The sequence below is a fragment of the Solanum stenotomum genome, chromosome 12 (genome assembly GCF_019186545.1).
Source record: "Solanum stenotomum isolate F172 chromosome 12, ASM1918654v1, whole genome shotgun sequence".
Lineage (NCBI taxonomy): Eukaryota > Viridiplantae > Streptophyta > Magnoliopsida > Solanales > Solanaceae > Solanum > Solanum stenotomum.
In genome coordinates this window covers 41,724,317-41,743,716 of record NC_064293.1, presented here as the reverse complement: position 1 = coordinate 41,743,716, position 19,400 = coordinate 41,724,317, and the positions used below count along the sequence as shown (strand labels likewise).

At 36.1% G+C, this 19,400-nt stretch overlaps 3 protein-coding genes across 3 annotated transcripts; 2 read left to right on the top strand and 1 right to left on the bottom strand.

Moving 5' to 3' along the window:
* The first annotated feature begins 125 nt into the window (after positions 1-125).
* On the top strand, positions 126-6,697 carry LOC125848811 (uncharacterized). The gene is made up of 6 exons (XM_049528750.1): positions 126-378; positions 471-554; positions 640-724; positions 4,654-4,742; positions 5,875-5,986; positions 6,174-6,697. Exons 1-6 carry the CDS (start codon positions 343-345, stop codon positions 6,380-6,382), a joined length of 615 nt encoding a protein of 204 aa, XP_049384707.1. The 5' UTR covers positions 126-342; the 3' UTR covers positions 6,383-6,697.
* A 1,370-nt stretch (positions 6,698-8,067) lies between these two features.
* On the bottom strand, positions 8,068-9,245 carry LOC125848810 (GDP-mannose 4,6 dehydratase 1-like). Its single transcript, XM_049528749.1, has one exon. It carries the CDS (start codon positions 9,196-9,198, stop codon positions 8,116-8,118), a length of 1,083 nt encoding a protein of 360 aa, XP_049384706.1. The 5' UTR covers positions 9,199-9,245; the 3' UTR covers positions 8,068-8,115.
* Positions 9,246-10,791: 1,546 nt separating this feature from the next.
* On the top strand, positions 10,792-17,572 carry LOC125847991 (zinc finger CCCH domain-containing protein 45-like). Its single transcript, XM_049527764.1, has 4 exons — positions 10,792-11,077; positions 15,350-15,469; positions 15,562-15,686; positions 15,778-17,572. The coding sequence occupies exons 1-4, from the start codon at positions 11,021-11,023 to the stop codon at positions 17,279-17,281; spliced, it is 1,806 nt and encodes a 601-aa protein (XP_049383721.1). The 5' UTR covers positions 10,792-11,020; the 3' UTR covers positions 17,282-17,572.
* Positions 17,573-19,400: the final 1,828 nt, after the last annotated feature.

The following is a 19,400-nucleotide window of genomic DNA, read 5'->3' as shown; positions in this document are numbered from 1 at the left end:
AAAGAAATGGCACAATGTATTCTCAAATAAATATAAATTGGTTTTTATTAGGAAAAAGGAAGAAAGTTATAAGAGGACTATATCTCTCTGCAGTTTTCACCTATGGGCTATGGCCTATGTGGCATCGAGCATTTTGACCCATCTCAGGCCCATTTATGAACAGCCTCTTGACACACAGCTGCTTCCGAGAAAAAGACAGGTTACCGGGGAAGCTTTAACCGTTACAAAATTCTGATTTTCTGTTCTTCCTCCGGCGAAAGGATTTTACTCTTACTACTCGGAGAAGTTCATCCCTGTCTATTCATCGGGCTTTAGCACGCTAATCGCTTCTGTACCCATTCAATGGGTGCATCCGAATCAGTTCTCTCCGGCTCACAAGTAATTCTTCTTCTGCTTCATTTTCTATGAATCTCAGTTTAAATTGTTCGCCTTTTTGTCTTTTATTATTTTGAATTTTCTCATGAACGAAGGGGCCAATCGATGAGATCACCACAGTTTCTGAGCGTGTAGAAGGCGTTGATCCTATTTTGGAGAGGCTAAAATCTCTCAAAATTGTAAGTTTTCTTTTCGCTAACTTCACTATATTGGTTTTGAATAGCTATTAAGCGATCACTTATTGTATGAAATTTGTATGACTAGGCTGCTCCAATACTGAAATCGCCGCCAGCTGAGAGTAGCTTGACTGACATTCTGGTGAGGAAAGCATCCTCCACTTCAAATAAAGGTAATTTCCATATACTATAAACAGTTTCCAATACCTTCTGGCAATGCCATATGCCGTATTGAACATTTTTGAACTTAGGATTTTATGTTAACCTTGAAAATTCTAATTTAAACTTGTTTCAAGTAATTTATTGTCTAGAGCTTACATAAATATCAATTTAGGTTATCTGGTTTGTTTTGATCCTTAGTACGAAAGGTGTTGGGGATTCAAGTCTAGTTTAGACCTTGTTATTTTCATATAGCAATAGGTGCATATAAAACAATTATTATAAAAATTGGAATAGATTCATTGGCAAGGATTCGAACTTGGGGAAAATGCTGCATCATAGTGGTGCTGAACCAACAAGCCGTGGAGCTATTTGCGTTAAGTAGTGTCACTTAAAAAATTCTATAAGTATTTTAATTCTTCAGATAATATACATATATATTATCATTAAAAAAATTGACGAAGGGGTGTAGGATGACACCCCTTGTCTTAAGGTGCATCCATCCCTGCCTCCTGGACAGGTTTGTAGGGGATGTGAGAAAAGTTTAAAGAGATGATATCACTTGCAAGTTTTGAGAATATGCGTGCCTGTTAATATTTGAAGTGTTGTGATGCAAGCGGACTGTGGTGGTGTTACTTGGACATAGAAAGTACTTCAGAGTTCCTCAAATGGACAGTATATCAAGAGAATATATCAAGCTTTTTCAAAAAAGGAAAAAGGAAGTAGAGAAAGGCAGTAACATTTCATCCTACAAATTACATTGAGCGTAGATCCAAACTGATGGATTCTGTCAGGCTTGTAATGTCTCTAAGTTTATGCCTTATTGCTCTCTTCAAAGTTTCACGGTGTGACTACTAAGCTCAATACCACAATAATCCACATCTTTTAATATATCCTCTATTGGCTTATATCGAGTTAAGTTACTCTTTTTTTAATGTAACATTAAGTAACTTGGTTAGACATTTTAGCCTTTTACAAACTTGTGTTGGGATACTATTTGGACCACATGCTTCTCTATTCGTTATATTCTTCATGGCATCCTTTACTTCAGAATACCGAATTTATGTGCTTCAGCTTCTAAGTCTTATGCTTCCGTAGTTTCGTTTCATATCCAGGTCCACAATGTATGTTCAGTATCTTCCGAGAACTTAGTGTCATTTTCCTTGTTTATTAGCGTAGGTACTATCATGTTAATTTTCTCTTTTCCCACACTATCCTAACGAGATAATAATCATGTCGCCAATTCTCTTCAAGGGTGGTGTACTTTCTTCTTTACCCTCATCCGTCCAGGAAGATGTTGGAGCTCTTTCCTATCTAACTTCACATCTGGGTGCCAATGTATGGGGTGAATGCCTTAGTCACACCATCCATGATGTGACAACCCTTGGTTATGCTCTCTCATCCCCTGGATGCAACATGGTGGAACTTCTTGGTTAAATTAAAGTTACACCCCTGCATCGATGTAGCATGTTCCAAGAAGACCATGACCGATATAGTTAATATGAGGGTTCATTATAACTTTAACTATTTTTTAAATGGCCTTCAACTAATGCAATGTTCTCCTTTCTACAGGATTGGATTGATTGTGCTCTGTGAGCATAGGTAGAGTTTAATGAATCCTAATGATAACCATTTCCCTAGAGTTTCAAACCTACACTAATGAACTGTGATTATTTGTGCAAATATTTAAGAAGTGCTTGAAACTTGAACTAGCCTCCATTCACAATGATAGTTGGTTTGTCTTAATTAAACTGAAGAAAACCAAATCAGAAAATGGGTTGTGGCTTAACTAGGAATTGAAAAGGAACTGAAAACATTGATGATCTGATTCAAGAGATGAAAATGCTAAGCAGCTTAGAGCTCACTTGGCTGCTGCTTCTGAATCTTTTCTTCTGAGAAACCTGTATTACTTCTCAAATTGACTGGCTACAGGGGCCGCTTAACAAAGTTGATGGCCTAAACAAGAATTTTTTAGAAGGCCTTATGTTTTTTTCAAATGTTATTCATATATATTTTTAAGTCTATGTTGTTAACATTTTTCCAAATCAATTTATTCTAAAAAAAGTTCAAGTGATGATATCACTAATCAATCTTTGACTGTGGATGAATGAGTAAAACATACGAAAGGAAACAACAACTGCTAATCCTCGTAAGCTAAGAAGCAAAAGGAGGAATCCGCTCGGGGGGTGGGGGGGTGGGCGGGCTCGCGTCTGATTAGCTAATTGGTGAGGCAATAGCTTACCAAGGCGATGATCAGCCACACTGGGACTGATATGCGGGCCCAAACTCCCACGAGAGGTAGTAGTGGGGATCTCTCTATTGACATCTTAGAGTGTCCATTCCTTGCAAGCAACATAAGCCCAAGCCCCGCTTCCTTCCTCTTCGGGCAAGCAACTTTTCTTCTTTTGCCCTCTCTCCTGCCGTAGAGTACCCAATGATTTAAAATAGAACAGAGATAAAGGATCCCAGCACAAGGAAACACCTTTTTAGTTGTCTTAATAACTTGATCAAATTGAAGAATCCGATTTTAAACGAGGCAAACAAAAGAGGAGGAAAAACCACTCAATAAATGAAATTGCTGAAGGAAAAAGGATTTTCCTTGAACTGTTTGAAAGTTATCCAACTTGGGTTTCTTTCTATATGGTGTAAATATATGATACCTGGCCTAACTCAATCCCAAAAACTAGCTCATGAGGGGAGGTTTGTCCAAGACCATATAAGGAGACCAATTTCCCATCTCTCTACCAATGTGGGACTTCTTAACACTCCCCCGCACGCCCAGACCTTAACTAGAGCGTGAACACTTATAAATGGGGGCCCAACATCGATGAACAACAAATTGAGATGGGCCTAGCTCTAATACCATGTAAAATATGACACCTGGGAACTCAACCCCCAAAACTAGCTCATGAGGGGAAGTTTGTCCAAGTCCATATAAGGAGACCAATTTCCCATCCCTCTACCGATGTGGGACTTCTTAACATATAGAATAGAAAACTATTGATACGTCTGATGGAAATGAAATCTGTCAATAGTAACATAGTCACACTACTTCAATTAAAACAAAAAAATAAATCAAAATAAATGAAAGTCAAGTACTCTTTTTCACATTCTACATTGCATACACTTTTCTTCGAGAATGCTGGGAATCCCACTCATAATACTTTCATTTAGTTTCTAGATATGTAAATTTTATCGGAATAAATTGAAGATTCTATATCCAAATTTATACTGAACATTAATTAGTTTGATCCTCATACTCCAAATAAAGCCACATAAATAAAATCACGGGGAGTAAATATATATTTTTTAAAAATAGCTATGGAACCTACTATAAATAAAGAAAAAAAGGGGGGGGGGGGGNAAATTGAAGATTCTATATCCAAATTTATACTGAACATTAATTAGTTTGATCCTCGTACTCCAAATAAAGCCACATAAATTAAATCACGGGGAGTAAATATATTTTTTTTAAAATAGCTATGGAACCTACTATAAATAAAGAAAAAAGGGGAGGGGGGGGGGGAGTTTGTGGGGCCTAAAGCCTTTGCGCTAGTGGCTTTGGCCTTGAGCTGGCTAAGTAACCTAATCATACAAACTGTAGCCCACCAACATCAGATGGCGCACCAGAATCCGGTACTGGAAGTCCTTGAAGGGGACAGGAGCTTCAAAGATGGTAAGTGGAGAATCTAGCTTCCCCCTTAGTCTCAAATATAACCAATTAATTACAACTGAAGCTTCTCTTGAAACGTAATTGCCCAAAAATGGAGTGTTCTTTAGATCCGATCTAGGGCAAAACTTTGGAGATTGTGAATGAGATTATATATATGTATGTTTTTGATCGAATTAGCATTTGATAAACAATTGTCATCAGGAATAAGTAGGGATTTTTTCTCTTATCCTGCTGGGGAAATATTGATACTCCTTTCTTTTGTTGTTGTAGGCTGCGTAGATCCAAAAGTTCTACTTGAGCTCTTCTCTGTATATCGCCAGTGGCAAGAGGAGAAGGCACAGAAGATCTGTAAAAGACAGGTTTGCTCAATCATTATCATGTTCTTCTGGTCACTTAATACTTCAGTAGCCATTTTCCAGTGTGGTAGTGGTTCCATCCATAGAAAGTGTGGATCTAGAACAGGCTAAGATGCATATTTGTATAAGTTTGAGTTAGACTGTATGTAATTACACAAACCATTCTATTCTTAATGCATTCACTTGTCTCAAAACATGGTCGCTTGTGAGTCATTTCTTATTAACACACACACACTCACACACACAGAGGGGCGGGAGGAAGGAAATTATGAGTATCCTTTTGAGTCAAAGCTGTGGTCTGAATTTGTATGGAATTCTTGCAAGTAAATTAAGGTCAAATAGTTCAGATAACTACTGTTAGCCGTTTTGGGCCAGCAATGAGGTGGATTATCGCCCCGATCCCTCCCAAAGGAAGTAAAACATAGTCATCGTGTTCACCAAAGAAGTTGCATACATGCTAAAAGTTGTTTAGTAGTTATTTGATCCTTATTATGTTTACTATGTAGAAGTGGCTGACTAGATTGATTTGGGTTCTCTAAAACTTGATTCCAACTTTAATATGTGTAAAGGAGCAGCTGCCTCAAAAAAAAATTCTATCTGATTACTAGATATTCCCCAACTTTTCAGGCATATATATTTCCTGAAGTTAATTGCTAAAATTAAATGCCCTCTAGATCAGTAGTAGACAATATCCTTTTGAATCAGTAATTGCCCATCAATCATCATCACACTGAACTTTCAAAGGGTGGGAAAAGATTTTACAAGGTTTATTTTTGTGTTTGATTGTAGCTACATCATTATTTCACCCATCATACGTTGGTCGAGAATTGTCTTGCCACATTCCATAGTATGGCTTGTACTATACAGATGGTTGTATGCCATTTATAAAGTGTGCTTCCCTGTGACTAGAGTTTAAAGTTAATAGTCAATTTGGTGGTGGTTTTTTCGACACTAGGATTTTGAAGCTCTGTTCAGTACATTAAGTACTATGTTCAAGGTGTTAGGGTACGTATGCTAGCATGTTGAAGTTCTTCATCATGTTTACAAGCTTGTGTTGTTTGTTGTGGTTCTTCTTCATGTGAAAAGAAGAGCTCATATATCTTTTTAAAGTAGATTCCTTGGATAATTGCTGCAGGAAGAACTAGAAAACAAAATAGAAGTTGCAGATGCATTGGCTGTTAAGCTTCTTCAACGCTTCAATTACTCTGTTTCCGCAATGAAAACAACCTCACAGCATCTATCAGAAGGTATTTTAATAGCCAGTCTCGGAAAGCAGAAGAGAAAAAAAATGTCCGTCGGGATAACTAGGGCTACTGTAGTGTGGAGCTTTAGAATAAAGTTAATTGTTTGACCTTGTGATATCTGATTCCCATTATTAAAAAATCTAGCAAGCTAATGCTGTTTTTTTTACCTCAATGTTTGAATTGCACGCAGTACATGGTTTGCAGGTTGAACTTGGAGTGTTGAAAGGCAGGTTGACAGAGGTAATCAGTAATTGTGATGCATTGTGCAAGAGGATTGATGCAGAGGGACCAGAATCGCTGCGATCATCTATCAAACCATTTACAACAGCTTCCTCTGATACAGAAAGCAATAGCAGCAGCATGCATACTCTGCAAGGTAAAGCAGATGAAAAACAATAGTGCCGAGGCCTCTCTTTGGTGCTTATAAAATGTCTCTATACCCCTGGTGTACATTACTTGTTTGAGCATTAATGACCCATACTTGTATCTAGCCAACTGACTGGTAGTTCAACGCTTCAAGCACACTTGGAAATTGATTGCACAGGGAACATAGTCGGGAAATTAATTTCATAGCAAGCATGTTGATCGACTTCTCAGCTAGTATTGACTGTTCATTTAATTGTACTTGAAATGTTAAGATTCACTGTGGTGATGCTATGTTTTTCCCCTCTAAATTATGATAGATGTCCTTCCTATGGATATTCAGGAGCTGTTATGGATTTGAGAATTTAATTGTAGTATGCTGATTCTAATTTTGAGCTGTTGTTTTTCAACTTGATTATGAGAAATCGCTGATGTATATATGAATATTCGTGAAGAAATTGGGGGTATTCGGATAATAAAGTTTTAAGGGTGCGTACGAAAATGTTTTTCATGGAAAATAAGTGGGTTTTCTACTTATTCTCTTGTGTTCGATTGGTAGATAATAATAATTTAGACAAATACTATATAAGGTGGGGCGGGGAGGTAGGTGTATGGGATGGTAGGGATGAGAGCCAAGGGGAGTGCGGTGAAGATGAATTCTATTAGAGGATGGAGAGGATAAGATCAATGTTGTGGAATGTCTCTAGTAGAGTTTGTTTCCCTAAACTTTTATTAGGTGAGAAGTTTGATTTTTAGAAAAAATATTTTTAAAAATATTTGACCAATCGAAGTTAAAAAAAAATGGAAGACATTTCCTTCCACGACCCATGTTGTACCGTTCCTCCATGATTGAAAAATGACTATCGAAGGTGACTCAACTGCTAGTCTGCTACACAAGTTACTCCGCTGTTATATCTCCTCAATCTAAAAGAGACGAGGTTGAAAGGAGGAAATTCGTGAAAACGTAATTCTTTATGATTTGAATTAAAGAAATTAACTCTAGTTGAATACTCCAACTTCCGTTTTGATTATCTAGACATCTCAACTTGATGTAAGTTGACATCATAAATGATGTTCGATAGATCTAATGTGTGAGTTGCACTCACCAATAGCATGACGAAGTAACAAATAAAAAATTGAAAACATGTACGTATGTAAACTCATTGATACATGCGCGCGGTTTTGGAAAATATTAGTGCACTAATAAGTTTCAAACAATTAATAACAAGAGGACTAAGTGACGAATGAATGAAGATATATAGTCTGAAATTTGCGGAGTTACGGTGGGAAATATAATATAGCGATATACTATTAGAATTCATGTGCCTTTTGAGTAGTGGCGGAGCAAAAAAATATTGTGTTATTTAGGGTTTGAATCTGGAACTACTTCATTTAAATGGACACTCATTATCAATATGCCTATGTGTCCATGCTATGGCTACGCCCTTGCTTTTGAGGTTAGCGATTAGAGTAATGGAACAAGAAAAAGATGATAAAATAATCGTGCTTAAAAAATTAACGTCCTGAAATATATCACTCGAAATCTTTAAATTTTGAAATCGTTTTAATTCTCTTAGCATTATAAAAATAGATGAGAGAAAAATACAAAGTAGGAAAAAAAAAATGGTTACACATTAATTGAACTTTTCATCGTCGCTTGACAATACATTTTTTAAAAAAAAATACAATAAGATAAAAATAAACATATAGTTGCACTAGAACACACAAAACCAAAAGGTGGAAGATTTGGTGAAAAGCATAACACGTGATCAAGGCTGTTGTTGGGCATCAATATATCCAGCATCAACAAGAACTTTCTCTCTTTTAGCCAACTCTACATCTTCATCCACCATCATCTTCACCAGTTGCTCAAATCCCACTTTTGGTTTCCAACCCAACACTTTTTTCGCTTTGCTTGCATCTCCTTTCAGATTATCAACTTCCGTTGGCCGGAAATATCTCTTGTCAATCTCCACATGTTCCTTCCAGTTCAATCCAACGTACATAAATGCTACTTCTAGAAACTCCTCTACAGTATGTGAATCCTCCGTTGCCACAACGTAGTCGTCTGGTTTCTCTTGCTGCAGCATCATCCACATTGCTTCTACATAGTCTCCAGCAAAGCCCCAGTCCCTTGACGCCTGTAAATTCCCCAAAAACACCTTGCTCTGTAACCCGATTTTTATCCTCCCTACAGCCCGGGTTATCTTCCTCGTCACGAAATTCTCACCCCGACGAGGAGACTCGTGGTTGAAGAGAATCCCATTGCACGCGAATATCCCGTACGCTTCGCGGTAATTCACTGTGTACCAATGCGCCGAGCATTTGGAAACGGCGTAAGGAGATCTCGGGTGAAACGGAGTAGATTCCGATTGCGGTGGCGGCGTAGATCCGAACATCTCCGATGATCCGGCTTGGTAATACTTGACGTGAGACCTTCCGGTAGCGGAGATGTGAGAACGAAGAGCCTCAAGGAGGCGGAGGGCGCCAGTAGCCACCACGTCGGCGGTGTAATCAGGGATCTCAAAAGAGACGGCGACATGAGATTGAGCAGCTAGGTTGTAAATTTCATCAGGGAGGATAATATCGAGCCAGCGTCGGAGAGAACTAGCGTCGGAGAGATCAGCATAATGGAGCTTCATTTTGGCTCTGAAGGTGTTATGAGGATCGATATAAATGTGATTGATGCGTTGGGTATTGAAACTGGAGGATCTACGAATAAGGCCATGGACTTCATAGTTTTTGCTAATGAGTAATTCAGTGAGATAGGAACCATCTTGGCCTGTGATGCCAGTGATCAGTGCAATTTTAGATCTAGGAGAGTTGCCGGTGCTGCCATTTTCAGCTGCCATTTTTGTTGCCAGTTTGGATCAGGTGATTTTGAGACAAATGGGGGTATTTGTTTGACTGTAATGAGAGGCAAATTAGAATTCCAAAATGTCGCACTATATATAACACCAATGAAGACTATTAAAAAATTACTGGAGTAGTATACATAAAAGATTGAGTCAATGTTCTAAAAGAAAAAATGAGAAGTTATTTATTTTCCTTTTCCAATGTCGTGGTCCAGATTAATGAATTGAAATAAGAATTGTAAGATTTTACGTTCAAATTTGAAGCAAAAACATTATTTTTTCCATCCATTGTTATTTATTTTTCATATTAAAAATAAATATTCAACCAAAAGATATTTTATCCTTAAAGGACTATTTAATTGGGGAACAAATTATTTCACCACATGGAATTAAAATAACACAATAATGTCGTCTTTTACTAGTATAGGAAGTGTTCAATATATTTTGAGAATTTACTTTTCTTTATGAGAGGTGGTTGAATGAAGAGTAGAAAAAATTAGAACACATAGTCAATGTTCTAAAAGAAAAAATGAGAAGTTATTTCTTTTCATTTAATGAATAAAAAATGACCTTCTTTGTTCTAGCTTCCTGCTTTTTTCCCAGGAATTTTCAGTATCAGAAAAAAATAATCACATCCAATGATCTAGTGATTAACAAATTGGGTTGAAATTACGAGGTTTTAAAATTCTGATAGAAGTAAAAATATTATTTTCTCCGTCCTTTTTTATTCATCTATTATATTAAAAATAAGTATTCAACTAAAAGATAATTTATTACTTAAAACTCGTTTGATTGGAAACACGTTATCCTCAACATGGTATAAAAATAACACTACATTCCAATTTATTATTCATAGGGAGTCTTTACTTGGTAAATGATAAGGTTATTCAAAACTGAACTGAAATTGATAACCTGAATAAGGAAAAAATTATTCATTTATCAAATAATGAATTACGTATGATTTAGTGGTTTTGGTAACAATTTTTTTATTATCAGATTATCGATTCTTGACGGTTTGAAGTTTCTTCTTAACGGGTTAATCGATATGCAATAGTAAATTAATAAATTATATTTATATCATTCGGTATATAAAATCATTGACATAGAATTTAGTTTCATACTTTAATTCTTGATTGTCTTAAACTTTCGATTGTCCTACAATGTATCAGTGTTTGATTTTGAGCAATATGTAATTTGTCAATTCATGTGCCTGGTTCATTGAGTTTGTTATCTTGTTTTTAAGTGATTTCATTCTTTTGGGTCACATCTTAACGATCAAAATGATAATTAAATCGATAATGATCAATAACCAATAAATCAATATCTTAATAATTCTATAAGGATTTAACATATCACAAGCCGGTAACCGATAAACTTCAAAACTAAACCAAACCAGCGACTAGGAACTAGGAAGTGTAGTGCTTAATTTAAAAATATAAGGGGTCTATCTGCATCTAAGTAATAGTATAAGGGTATTTTAGTGTAATTAACCCTAAATGAAAAATAAAAGGACGAGGACGTAATGAGGTGTAGGCGGTAAATATGAAAAGGCGTGTAACGATCTTTCAAGCAGCAGCCAAAATACAAATATGCTTCCTCCCGCAGCGGCGCAACGTCTTCGACTCTCTTATTTTTTCCACTCCCCAAACAACGATTGCTAGGGTTTTCATTCCAATCTCTGTTCCTCCCGATTTCTACTCTCAATTTTTTTTTTTACTGAAACAACATTCCGATTCTTACTCGCATTATCAAGTTGATAATCTGAAGGCGATTTTGAGTGTTGTAGGGTAAATCAAGTGTCCGATAAAGTGATTTCTTTATGGGTTTGAAGAAAGCAAAAACGGTTTCTTGGGCTTCTGGACCTAATCTTTGTCAGGTATACATTTCTCGTTGAGTCTGTTTACTCTGTTTAGTGCTCAATTTTTTATGTTTATTTTTAATTTTTTATATACGACTATGGATTAAATTCACTGTTTCTTGTATACATAGATATAGATGTGTGTCTGTTGCAGAAAATCACAAAGATGAGTTTTCTTGCAGAATCCTACTGCATTGCCTTTTTTTTTTTTTTTTAATGGTTTACCGGTTCTTATGAGTTCTGTGATTTTTTTTGTTAGATTAGATTGGGGAAAGAAGATACTAACTAGTTTTGCTGCTTTGTCTTACCTGTATTATTTTCTGCTTGATGTTCTGTTATGAATGAGTGGCTGGAATTTAGGAAAATCTGGAAAGGGAAATTATGGATTTTGATACTACTAAAAGATTAGGACAAAAGAGTAAAGAAAAAGATTAAGATTAGGTAAATTCTGAAACCTAGCGGGAATCAGTTAATGGCCTTGAGATTATGTTTGATGAGTACCTATATGTTTCTTATATTGGATGTACACAAGAGAAACTCCAGGTGACCAAGAATTGCTTTGAACAGTGTTAGGGTTTGTAAGGGTAGCAGCCATTGATTTTCTTTTCGAGCTTTGACTTAGTTGTTTACCTTTTCGTTGAAAGGTACCTATCACGCCCTAAATTCATGTGACTGGCACACGAAACACTAACTTACATGAGTGAACCAAACTCGTATAATGCTCCCCGATCGCATTTGAACCAAATGTGGAAACATTTGAAAATTTTATACATTCTCAAATCAATCATGAAATGTTCTCAAATTTAAAACTATACATGAATCATTTCATAAGAAAAATAAATGTGTTTTTCCATGTATGTAACGTACACTCCCATTATTAAGACCCAAGTTATCTATGGAGCCTCTATACAATGGAATGTAATTAAACTCTCGGGACAACTTCTGACTAAAGAAAAAGAAGAGCATAGTAGTTAAGACAAAATAAAAGTGGAAGAAGATCATACTAGGCTAACACGAAATAAAGGCATAATGCATACATGTGCCCTTTAACTTGGCCTCATTGCACATTTATGTCTTTCAACTTTGGTGTGCATAAATAAACACTTAAACTTGTATAAAGTTGAAGTAGGCATATGAGTCCTCTGTGACATAATACACGTAGGACTCAAATTGTCATGTAGCATGCCAAGTAGGATGCGTGTGTCTATTTGTTTAACTTTATACAAGTTTAAGTGTCTATTTGTGCACACTCAAAGTTGGAGAGCATCAATGTGAGCTGAAACCTAGTTAAAAAGTATATTTATGTAGTATGCCCAAAATAAAAGTGGTGCTTTAACATGTACCTCAGGAAGAAAGTAACCTTAGCAATGTCCACTCATAACATGCCATGCCTCATTCTTAAATATGGAAAAATAGTGGGGGCCTAAAAGGTTTGAGTACACCTTCACAATACTCAATAAGAATTATCGACTCTCTTTCATTAAAAGTTGGGACAACTACTCACCCTGCAAAGAGGTGGAACCAACCAAGACCGACTGAAAAGGAGGCTCAATCCAGAGGGAGAGCGTTTGATGTGATTCCAAGAGCCGAACGAGAATCAATACCATAAAGAAAAGTCGAAGACTTTATTAGGGAATCAATTCAAGTGTTATTCGACATAGAACAAAATGCACTAAATTTTAAATCACAATATATTTTATATTTGAATTGCAGGATCAAGTGTAAATTTATTTCAACTCAACCTTATATACTTACGATTCCATTAACAAAATAATTTAATTAAATCATTAAATTCCTTTCAATTGAATTGAAACATAAGAATCACTTTCGGTTCCTTAGGCCTAAGCTTATTCAAATCTTTTATACTTTTCATGGGTAGTACTATACTAGCACCGACACAAGATCCAAAAGGTCAAGTAGGTGATCAATACTGCGAAAAGTATCATAGAACCTACTTGCTCATGTCATGTCATCTCATCGTAGTGTCACATGAATCGACTCAACCATGCCATTATAGCACAATATTAGTACTCTCCCATGAGGCACTTTGGCATAGCCCTTTACTATTAGGTAGAGTCCATGCATACACTAACACGTGTAGTTTCAAGGTGACAATCAAAATTTATCCGAAGCCAATCTCGGTGAACACAAGTAACTCCCAAAATATTTAAATATGTCAAAAATAAATATATGGCCTAGTAGCCTTAAAAGATATACTTACATCACATACTGATGTTCATAACCAATCCAACTCATTTAAATAGAATCAACTATAAGATCTTTTCCTTGAGAGAAAATTTAAGACTCAAAATATTCAACAAGTGCTATTTCAAATCATTTGGCTCTTAGAAGCATAAATACTAATGAATGTAAATTCTTTATAGCAGATAACACTTGGGTGAATATTTTCAAAATCACTCTCAGATCAATCGTGAAGCATTTTCAACTTTAAAACAATACATGAATCATTTCATAAGAATAATAAATAAAAAATAAAATAAATGTGTTTCCATGTATACACTCCCCATTATTATGACCAAGACAACTATCTATGGAGTCTAATATACAATGGAATGGGATTAAACTCTTGGGACAATTTCTATCTAAAGAAAAGAAGGAACACACGCATTACATACTCGTGTCTACTGTAGTTTGATCCACTTAGTCCAATGTATGTCCATGGACTATGTACTTTCTCATGTTTTGCCAACATTTGAATTTTACTCAAATCACACATGTTCCCAAGTTGTAAAGGTCTATTTGAGTTGACTATTAAATCTTTGACTACTACAGAATTATTTCAACACCCTCGATGCAGAATATCATATCTGTAACTCATGAGCCTGCAATTTTCGTACAAGCACTTTATTGTAAATATACCCATTTCATATGAAGGTCACCAACGATCTTCCTTTGTCTTGTTTCTGGTTTCTAGAATCTTTCTTTCTTCACCAGCATCTTAAGGTGACTTTTACGTGTCCCAATTATCCCCCCACTTAGGACTTAGGAGTAGGTCCAATTCAAACTTGTACTGTGTCACTCAGAGATTCCGCTAAGTCATCATCTCTCAGGTACTTCTTGACCATTTACATGTTCAACCTGTTATAACAAGTTATGTTATTCTGAACTAAGAAATCTCACTTTACCATTTCCATTTTCCTTCACCAATCCTTGATTTTCTACCTTTTGTCATCACAGTTGTATTGCTTTTTATTCTGACAATAAGGTACATGTGTGGATGTACGATGAGAAATGAGATCAACACTGGGAGAGGAGCAGGTTTATTTAAGTCATGTGTTTGTGCCATTTCGGCCAAGAGATTCTTTAGTGGGATGTAATAGATTAAAAGAAAGATGCAGCTTGATGCAGATCATATAAAATATTCATTAAAAAAGCGCAACTTAGAATCATATCAATTCCCAACCCACAAGGTAGTCCTTTGACAAGAACTTTCATCAATTTTGTTCTTGGTCCTATATTATCTTATATTTTGTAGAGATATCAACAACATTCCTAATAACTGGTAATGCTAGGAGGAGAGTAAGTGACTTGATAAATGTTATTGACGCTAACATGTTCCTTGCTTAAAAGTGCATCTTCTTGCATAGGTGCTTGTTCTTAACATGTTTGACATAGAAGTTACAATTGCAAGATCTGTAAACATAGTGAACATGAAGGAAAATGATGAGTTTATACTCTACGATTTCCAAAGCCTATCCCTTAGCTTGAATACTGGCTTCTCCATTTAAGCTCCAAAATTTGGCAATTTCAAGTAGAATGCCCCAACCCTCTTACTGGTTTTCCATTGTTTTGTGCTTAAAACTTCTTCTCTGTCAATTCATCACACCTAAAGGATTGCTGAGAAATGTTTCTGTTTGTTGTCTAATGTCCATAGACTCTACATGCTTCTAACTGTTAATTGCACTTTTAAACTCCATCTTAGTCATACGAAGTCATAAAAGAAATAAATTGGGATGAAGATTTAGTCACCTTTCTCCCTTTGGAGAGAAGATGAGCTCCTGATTTGGTGCCTCTTCACAAGACGCACCCAAATGTTTGAGTTGTTAATTGAAAATTGTTCCCCACTTTTTGAAGGTAGAGCAAACATGAAGAAGTGATGTTGTGTTGTTGCTGTATATTTTTTTTCCAAGGAGATATTTCTAGTGTAGTATAAAGGACATGTCAATTTGACATGCTTTCAGGTTTACTTGTCAAGAGCATTAATTGCTTTAGTTTTTTCCAATTTCTCCTTTTAACAAGTTTGCATATTTGACCATTCAACATTATCAGGTAAAACATTATCAAGAAGAGGATTGTCCATCAAAAGTCAGTAGGGGATCTCAACATCATCTTCAGCTACAAGGGAGGCTTTGTTACAAATCTTTGGCTAAATGGAAATGCCCTCCCAAGGTAATCTAAGTTTTAGATGATAGGAGGTGACTTTATATGCATAGTTTCTGCACACATTATCGTAATAACCAAGTTAATGTTGTTATTTGTAGTTTAACTTGAACGAGAAATGGCGTGTGGTTGCTGGTGAAGAAAGTAAAGAAGCAGGAGATCAGGAGCATAGGGAAAAGAGAGTGCTTGAGGTGGTTTTTCCTTGTCGATCCGCAATTCCTCCGAAGTATGTAATTTTGGACTATCTCTTTGGTTTATAGCTTATTTGTATCAATTTACTTGGGTTGTAATCCATTGTTTTGCTTATTGCCGTACAGTCCTTGCACCTCGTTGGATCTGGACCAAAATTATGATGATAACCGAACTCCAGCAATCCGAATCATTCCTATTGAAGAAGAAGCAGATGTAGAAGTTCCATCCCAAACCATCAGCAGCGAATCGCCAGATGCATGTCTACCTAACAGTGCCTCATCATCTTTCAGTTTAGTTACTTCGCAAAAGCTACCTGCTAATGAAAAATCACTTCCCCAGTCTTTATCAACCATCCAAAATCCCAGGAAACCTTCAAGCAACTCTCCTCCTTCTGCAAAATGGCCTTCTAATGTTCAATCAACTCCTCCATATCTTTCAAGATGTCGAAATCTGAAGGGATCTGACCAAACCAAAGTTTCTCCTAAACCACCAACTGTTCCCCAGTATCAGCCGACATTTAAAAATATCAGCACTCAAGACCAGACTGAAATTTATCCAGACCAATCAGCTAATCAAAACTATGGGCCCAAATATCAAAGAATATGTGAAAACCAGAATATTCCCCAGCTCAAGTCTGAAGTTTCTGGAATGCCACCTGCTAAGCACAACCCTGTCACCCAGAATATTCCTGGTTTTGAGGGTGATTTGACAGTTGCTATAGCCACAGCTGTAGCTGCTCTTGCAAAAAGTCAAGAGCAGGATAGTCTGATCGATACCAACTTATTGGTTAGGCTTCTCCTTAACCCAGAAGAAATACCAAAGCTGATGAATGAACGTGGACTGGCTACCAATGCCAAAACTGGTGCTGTAACAATTGATTCTCTCGTTGCTGCCATGTCTAGGCCAGTGGATCTACCGGTTCCCTTGCCTAGGACAAAACCCGACAAGGTAATTATCAAGCCCATTAATGAATACCAAGCTCCCCATGCAGGATCTGGACCAATTTTTGGGCCAAAGCCAATGGCAAAATCTGTGCCCTTGACGATGACTAAGCCTGAAACATCATCTGTGAAAAGTAATTTGGTTAATGAACAAAGGGCCCCTCCTCACGTGGGAACTGCAAACATTAGAGAGAGTAAGTCACTAGCTCACCCCACTTCAGACCTAAATCTGGAAAAGATTAAGAAATTGATTAACAAATATGGAGTACCTGACAATGTAGGAGGAAAGCCGTTGGTTAATTCTGAGTTGGTTCCTTCTTCTTGTTCCAAATATGATGTGGTTTCACCCAATGTTGGCCATACATCCCCTTTCTCCTCAATGACTAGTCCTACCCCTCTTCACAAGGATATCAATTACTGCAAGTCCTTGATCAAGCAACATGGAGAAATTTGTGAGTCTGCAGTTGATGATCGTTTGCAAAATACCAATCCTCGTGGTAATTATACACGGGTGCCAGGTTTGTTAATGAACCAAAAACCGATTCAGTGCAGTTTGACGCATTGTGTTTTCTTTAATAAACCTAGGGGATGCCGTAATGGTTCCTCTTGTCCCTTCCTGCATGATATATCCGGACAAAAGAGGCCTGGGGGGATTTTGGAAGCTCGGGATTTTAAGAGAATGTCGTAAAGTGAGGACATGACTCAAGGGGTATTTCTTTTCTTTTATACAGGAAACTAGTGACAAAAGGCAACTGTACAGACAGCTGTTAGAACAAAAGCACTCCCGTTTTGCCTTTTCCTTGAGGGAAATTTTGAAAAGCAGATCTTTAAAACTTGGATTAAAATTTTAGAATCAGACCTGGTTTTTATCTGAAAATCTTGAAGGAGTTCTCCTTTGAAACTTTGAAGTTGGATGAAGCGTTTTTTGCCTTGGCCAATAATTCTCTTTCGACAGGTTTTGAAGTCGTTTTTTTTTGCTCTCCTAATTGCAATTACAATCCAGTATACTGACCCCTCCCCTCACTTTAAAAATGAAAAAGTGAACGTTTGATATCAATAATGAATTGAAGATAATTTGATTTAATACTATAATTTAGTGGGAATTGACAAGGCAATGAAGGATTTCATAGACCGAAGTTTATTAAATTCTTTAAAGGTAGTGAAAATCGTACTAAATCGAATAATAATGGGATAGGGTAATGCTAAATGATCAGAAAATTTGGCTAGAATTTTTGAAAAATCTATAATATTTTTTTTATTTTAAAAGAAAATATATATATTTTTTTTAATTAAAAGACATAAAAGTTAAAATGATAAAAATGTTTATAAAGATAAAATGACATAAGTAAAATATGACTAAATTCTGACCAAAAAGATTTTTCCAATGGGATGATGTTGACATTTGACATTAAGTTTGGTTGGAGGAAATGTTGCTTGGCCAGGAAAGAGGAAATAAATAAGCGAATATAATATATAATAACAAATTATTAATTTAAATTAAATGCTATAAATATACTTTGATTTAATTGTACCCTATTACAAATTATTGCTATTTTCACCACTCTCCCTGGTGCAATCTCGCTCGCCACTCTCCTTTGGTGGCAGTCTCGCTCGCCTCTCTCGCTTTTATACAAACACAAATGTATAAAATGTGTTTGTGTTTGTATGAAGCAAGAGGAAATTGTATATATGCATATATTTTCGTTTCCCTCTCTCCTCTCTCCCAGATCTCGCTTGCCACTCTCCCAAATCTCGCTCGCCTCTCTCGATTATACAAACAAAAACGAAATGTATAAATTGCGCTTCTGTTTGTATAAAGCGAGAGAAAATTGTATATACACGTGCAAATACATATATCCTTGTCCTATACACTTATAATTATACAATACAAATATTTTCCTGCCAGTTCTCTTTTGCCTTTCTCTCTTTCTAGTTTTATACATACACAGATTATACAATTGATCTTTTGTATACAACTGCTTTCTTTTGTATATGTATAGCGAATTATACAACTGTTTTTTTTGTATATGTATAGCGAATTATACATATGTATGTTTGCTATGAAGCACAATTATGCAAACTTTGCTACAATATACAAATATGAATTTTATGTTTGCTATATGTGAAAATTACTCAATAAATAAACTGATAATGGGTGGGCACAATTTTCTACAAATTCTGAATTAATTGGAGACTCGGTCCAAAGGCAATTCCTTTATCTTCCCGACAAGTTACTTCATGACCAGAGTTTGTATTGACAAATGCTTCAACTTAAACTACATGAATTACCTGAACAGTCGAATGAAGCAAATATTTAACTGTGCTTTGCGTTGGACTTGATCGGGAAAAAGAGTGATTCATTAGGTAAGAAATAGATAGATCAGCCTTGGCGAGGAGGAGCTTGATCGGAAAAGAAAAAAGGTTCATAACTATTTTATACATTAATACAATCGAGAAAGAGATAGATTCATCATTGCTTTCAAAAGACAGCTTGCACAGATTCATTTGGAATCCCGCAATATGCAATGAACTAACAATTGATTCGGAGTTGCAAAGTAGCTTGGCCTGCATATTTAAAGATTTGACAAATTCTAAGCTATGGGTTTGTGAATTGTGACAGGTTTTACAGAATTGCTACTTTATAAAACCTGAACAACCATGTTAGTCCTCCGCCCAACCGCTTAAACTAAAATTGGCGACTATAATTCATGTATTATATGTGTATAATAATATATAGTAATAATTTTTATATATAAGCTAGAAAAAAGTAAACAGTGAATTTTACTAGCTATTGTTTAAATCATGAC

Coding starts and splice junctions, on each gene's coding strand:
- LOC125848810 (XM_049528749.1), bottom strand. CDS start 9,198: ATGGCAGCTGAAAATGGCAGCACCGGCAACTCTCCTAGATCTAAAATT.
- LOC125848811 (XM_049528750.1), top strand. CDS start 343: ATGGGTGCATCCGAATCAGTTCTCTCCGGCTCACAA. Junction 725..4,653: donor ATCCTCCACTTCAAATAAAG/GTAATTTCCATA, acceptor TTGTTGTTGTAG/GCTGCGTAGATCCAAAAGTT. Junction 5,987..6,173: donor CTCACAGCATCTATCAGAAG/GTATTTTAATAG, acceptor AATTGCACGCAG/TACATGGTTTGCAGGTTGAA.
- LOC125847991 (XM_049527764.1), top strand. CDS start 11,021: ATGGGTTTGAAGAAAGCAAAAACGGTTTCTTGGGCTTCTGGACCTAAT. Junction 15,470..15,561: donor AATGGAAATGCCCTCCCAAG/GTAATCTAAGTT, acceptor TGTTATTTGTAG/TTTAACTTGAACGAGAAATG. Junction 15,687..15,777: donor CGATCCGCAATTCCTCCGAA/GTATGTAATTTT, acceptor ATTGCCGTACAG/TCCTTGCACCTCGTTGGATC.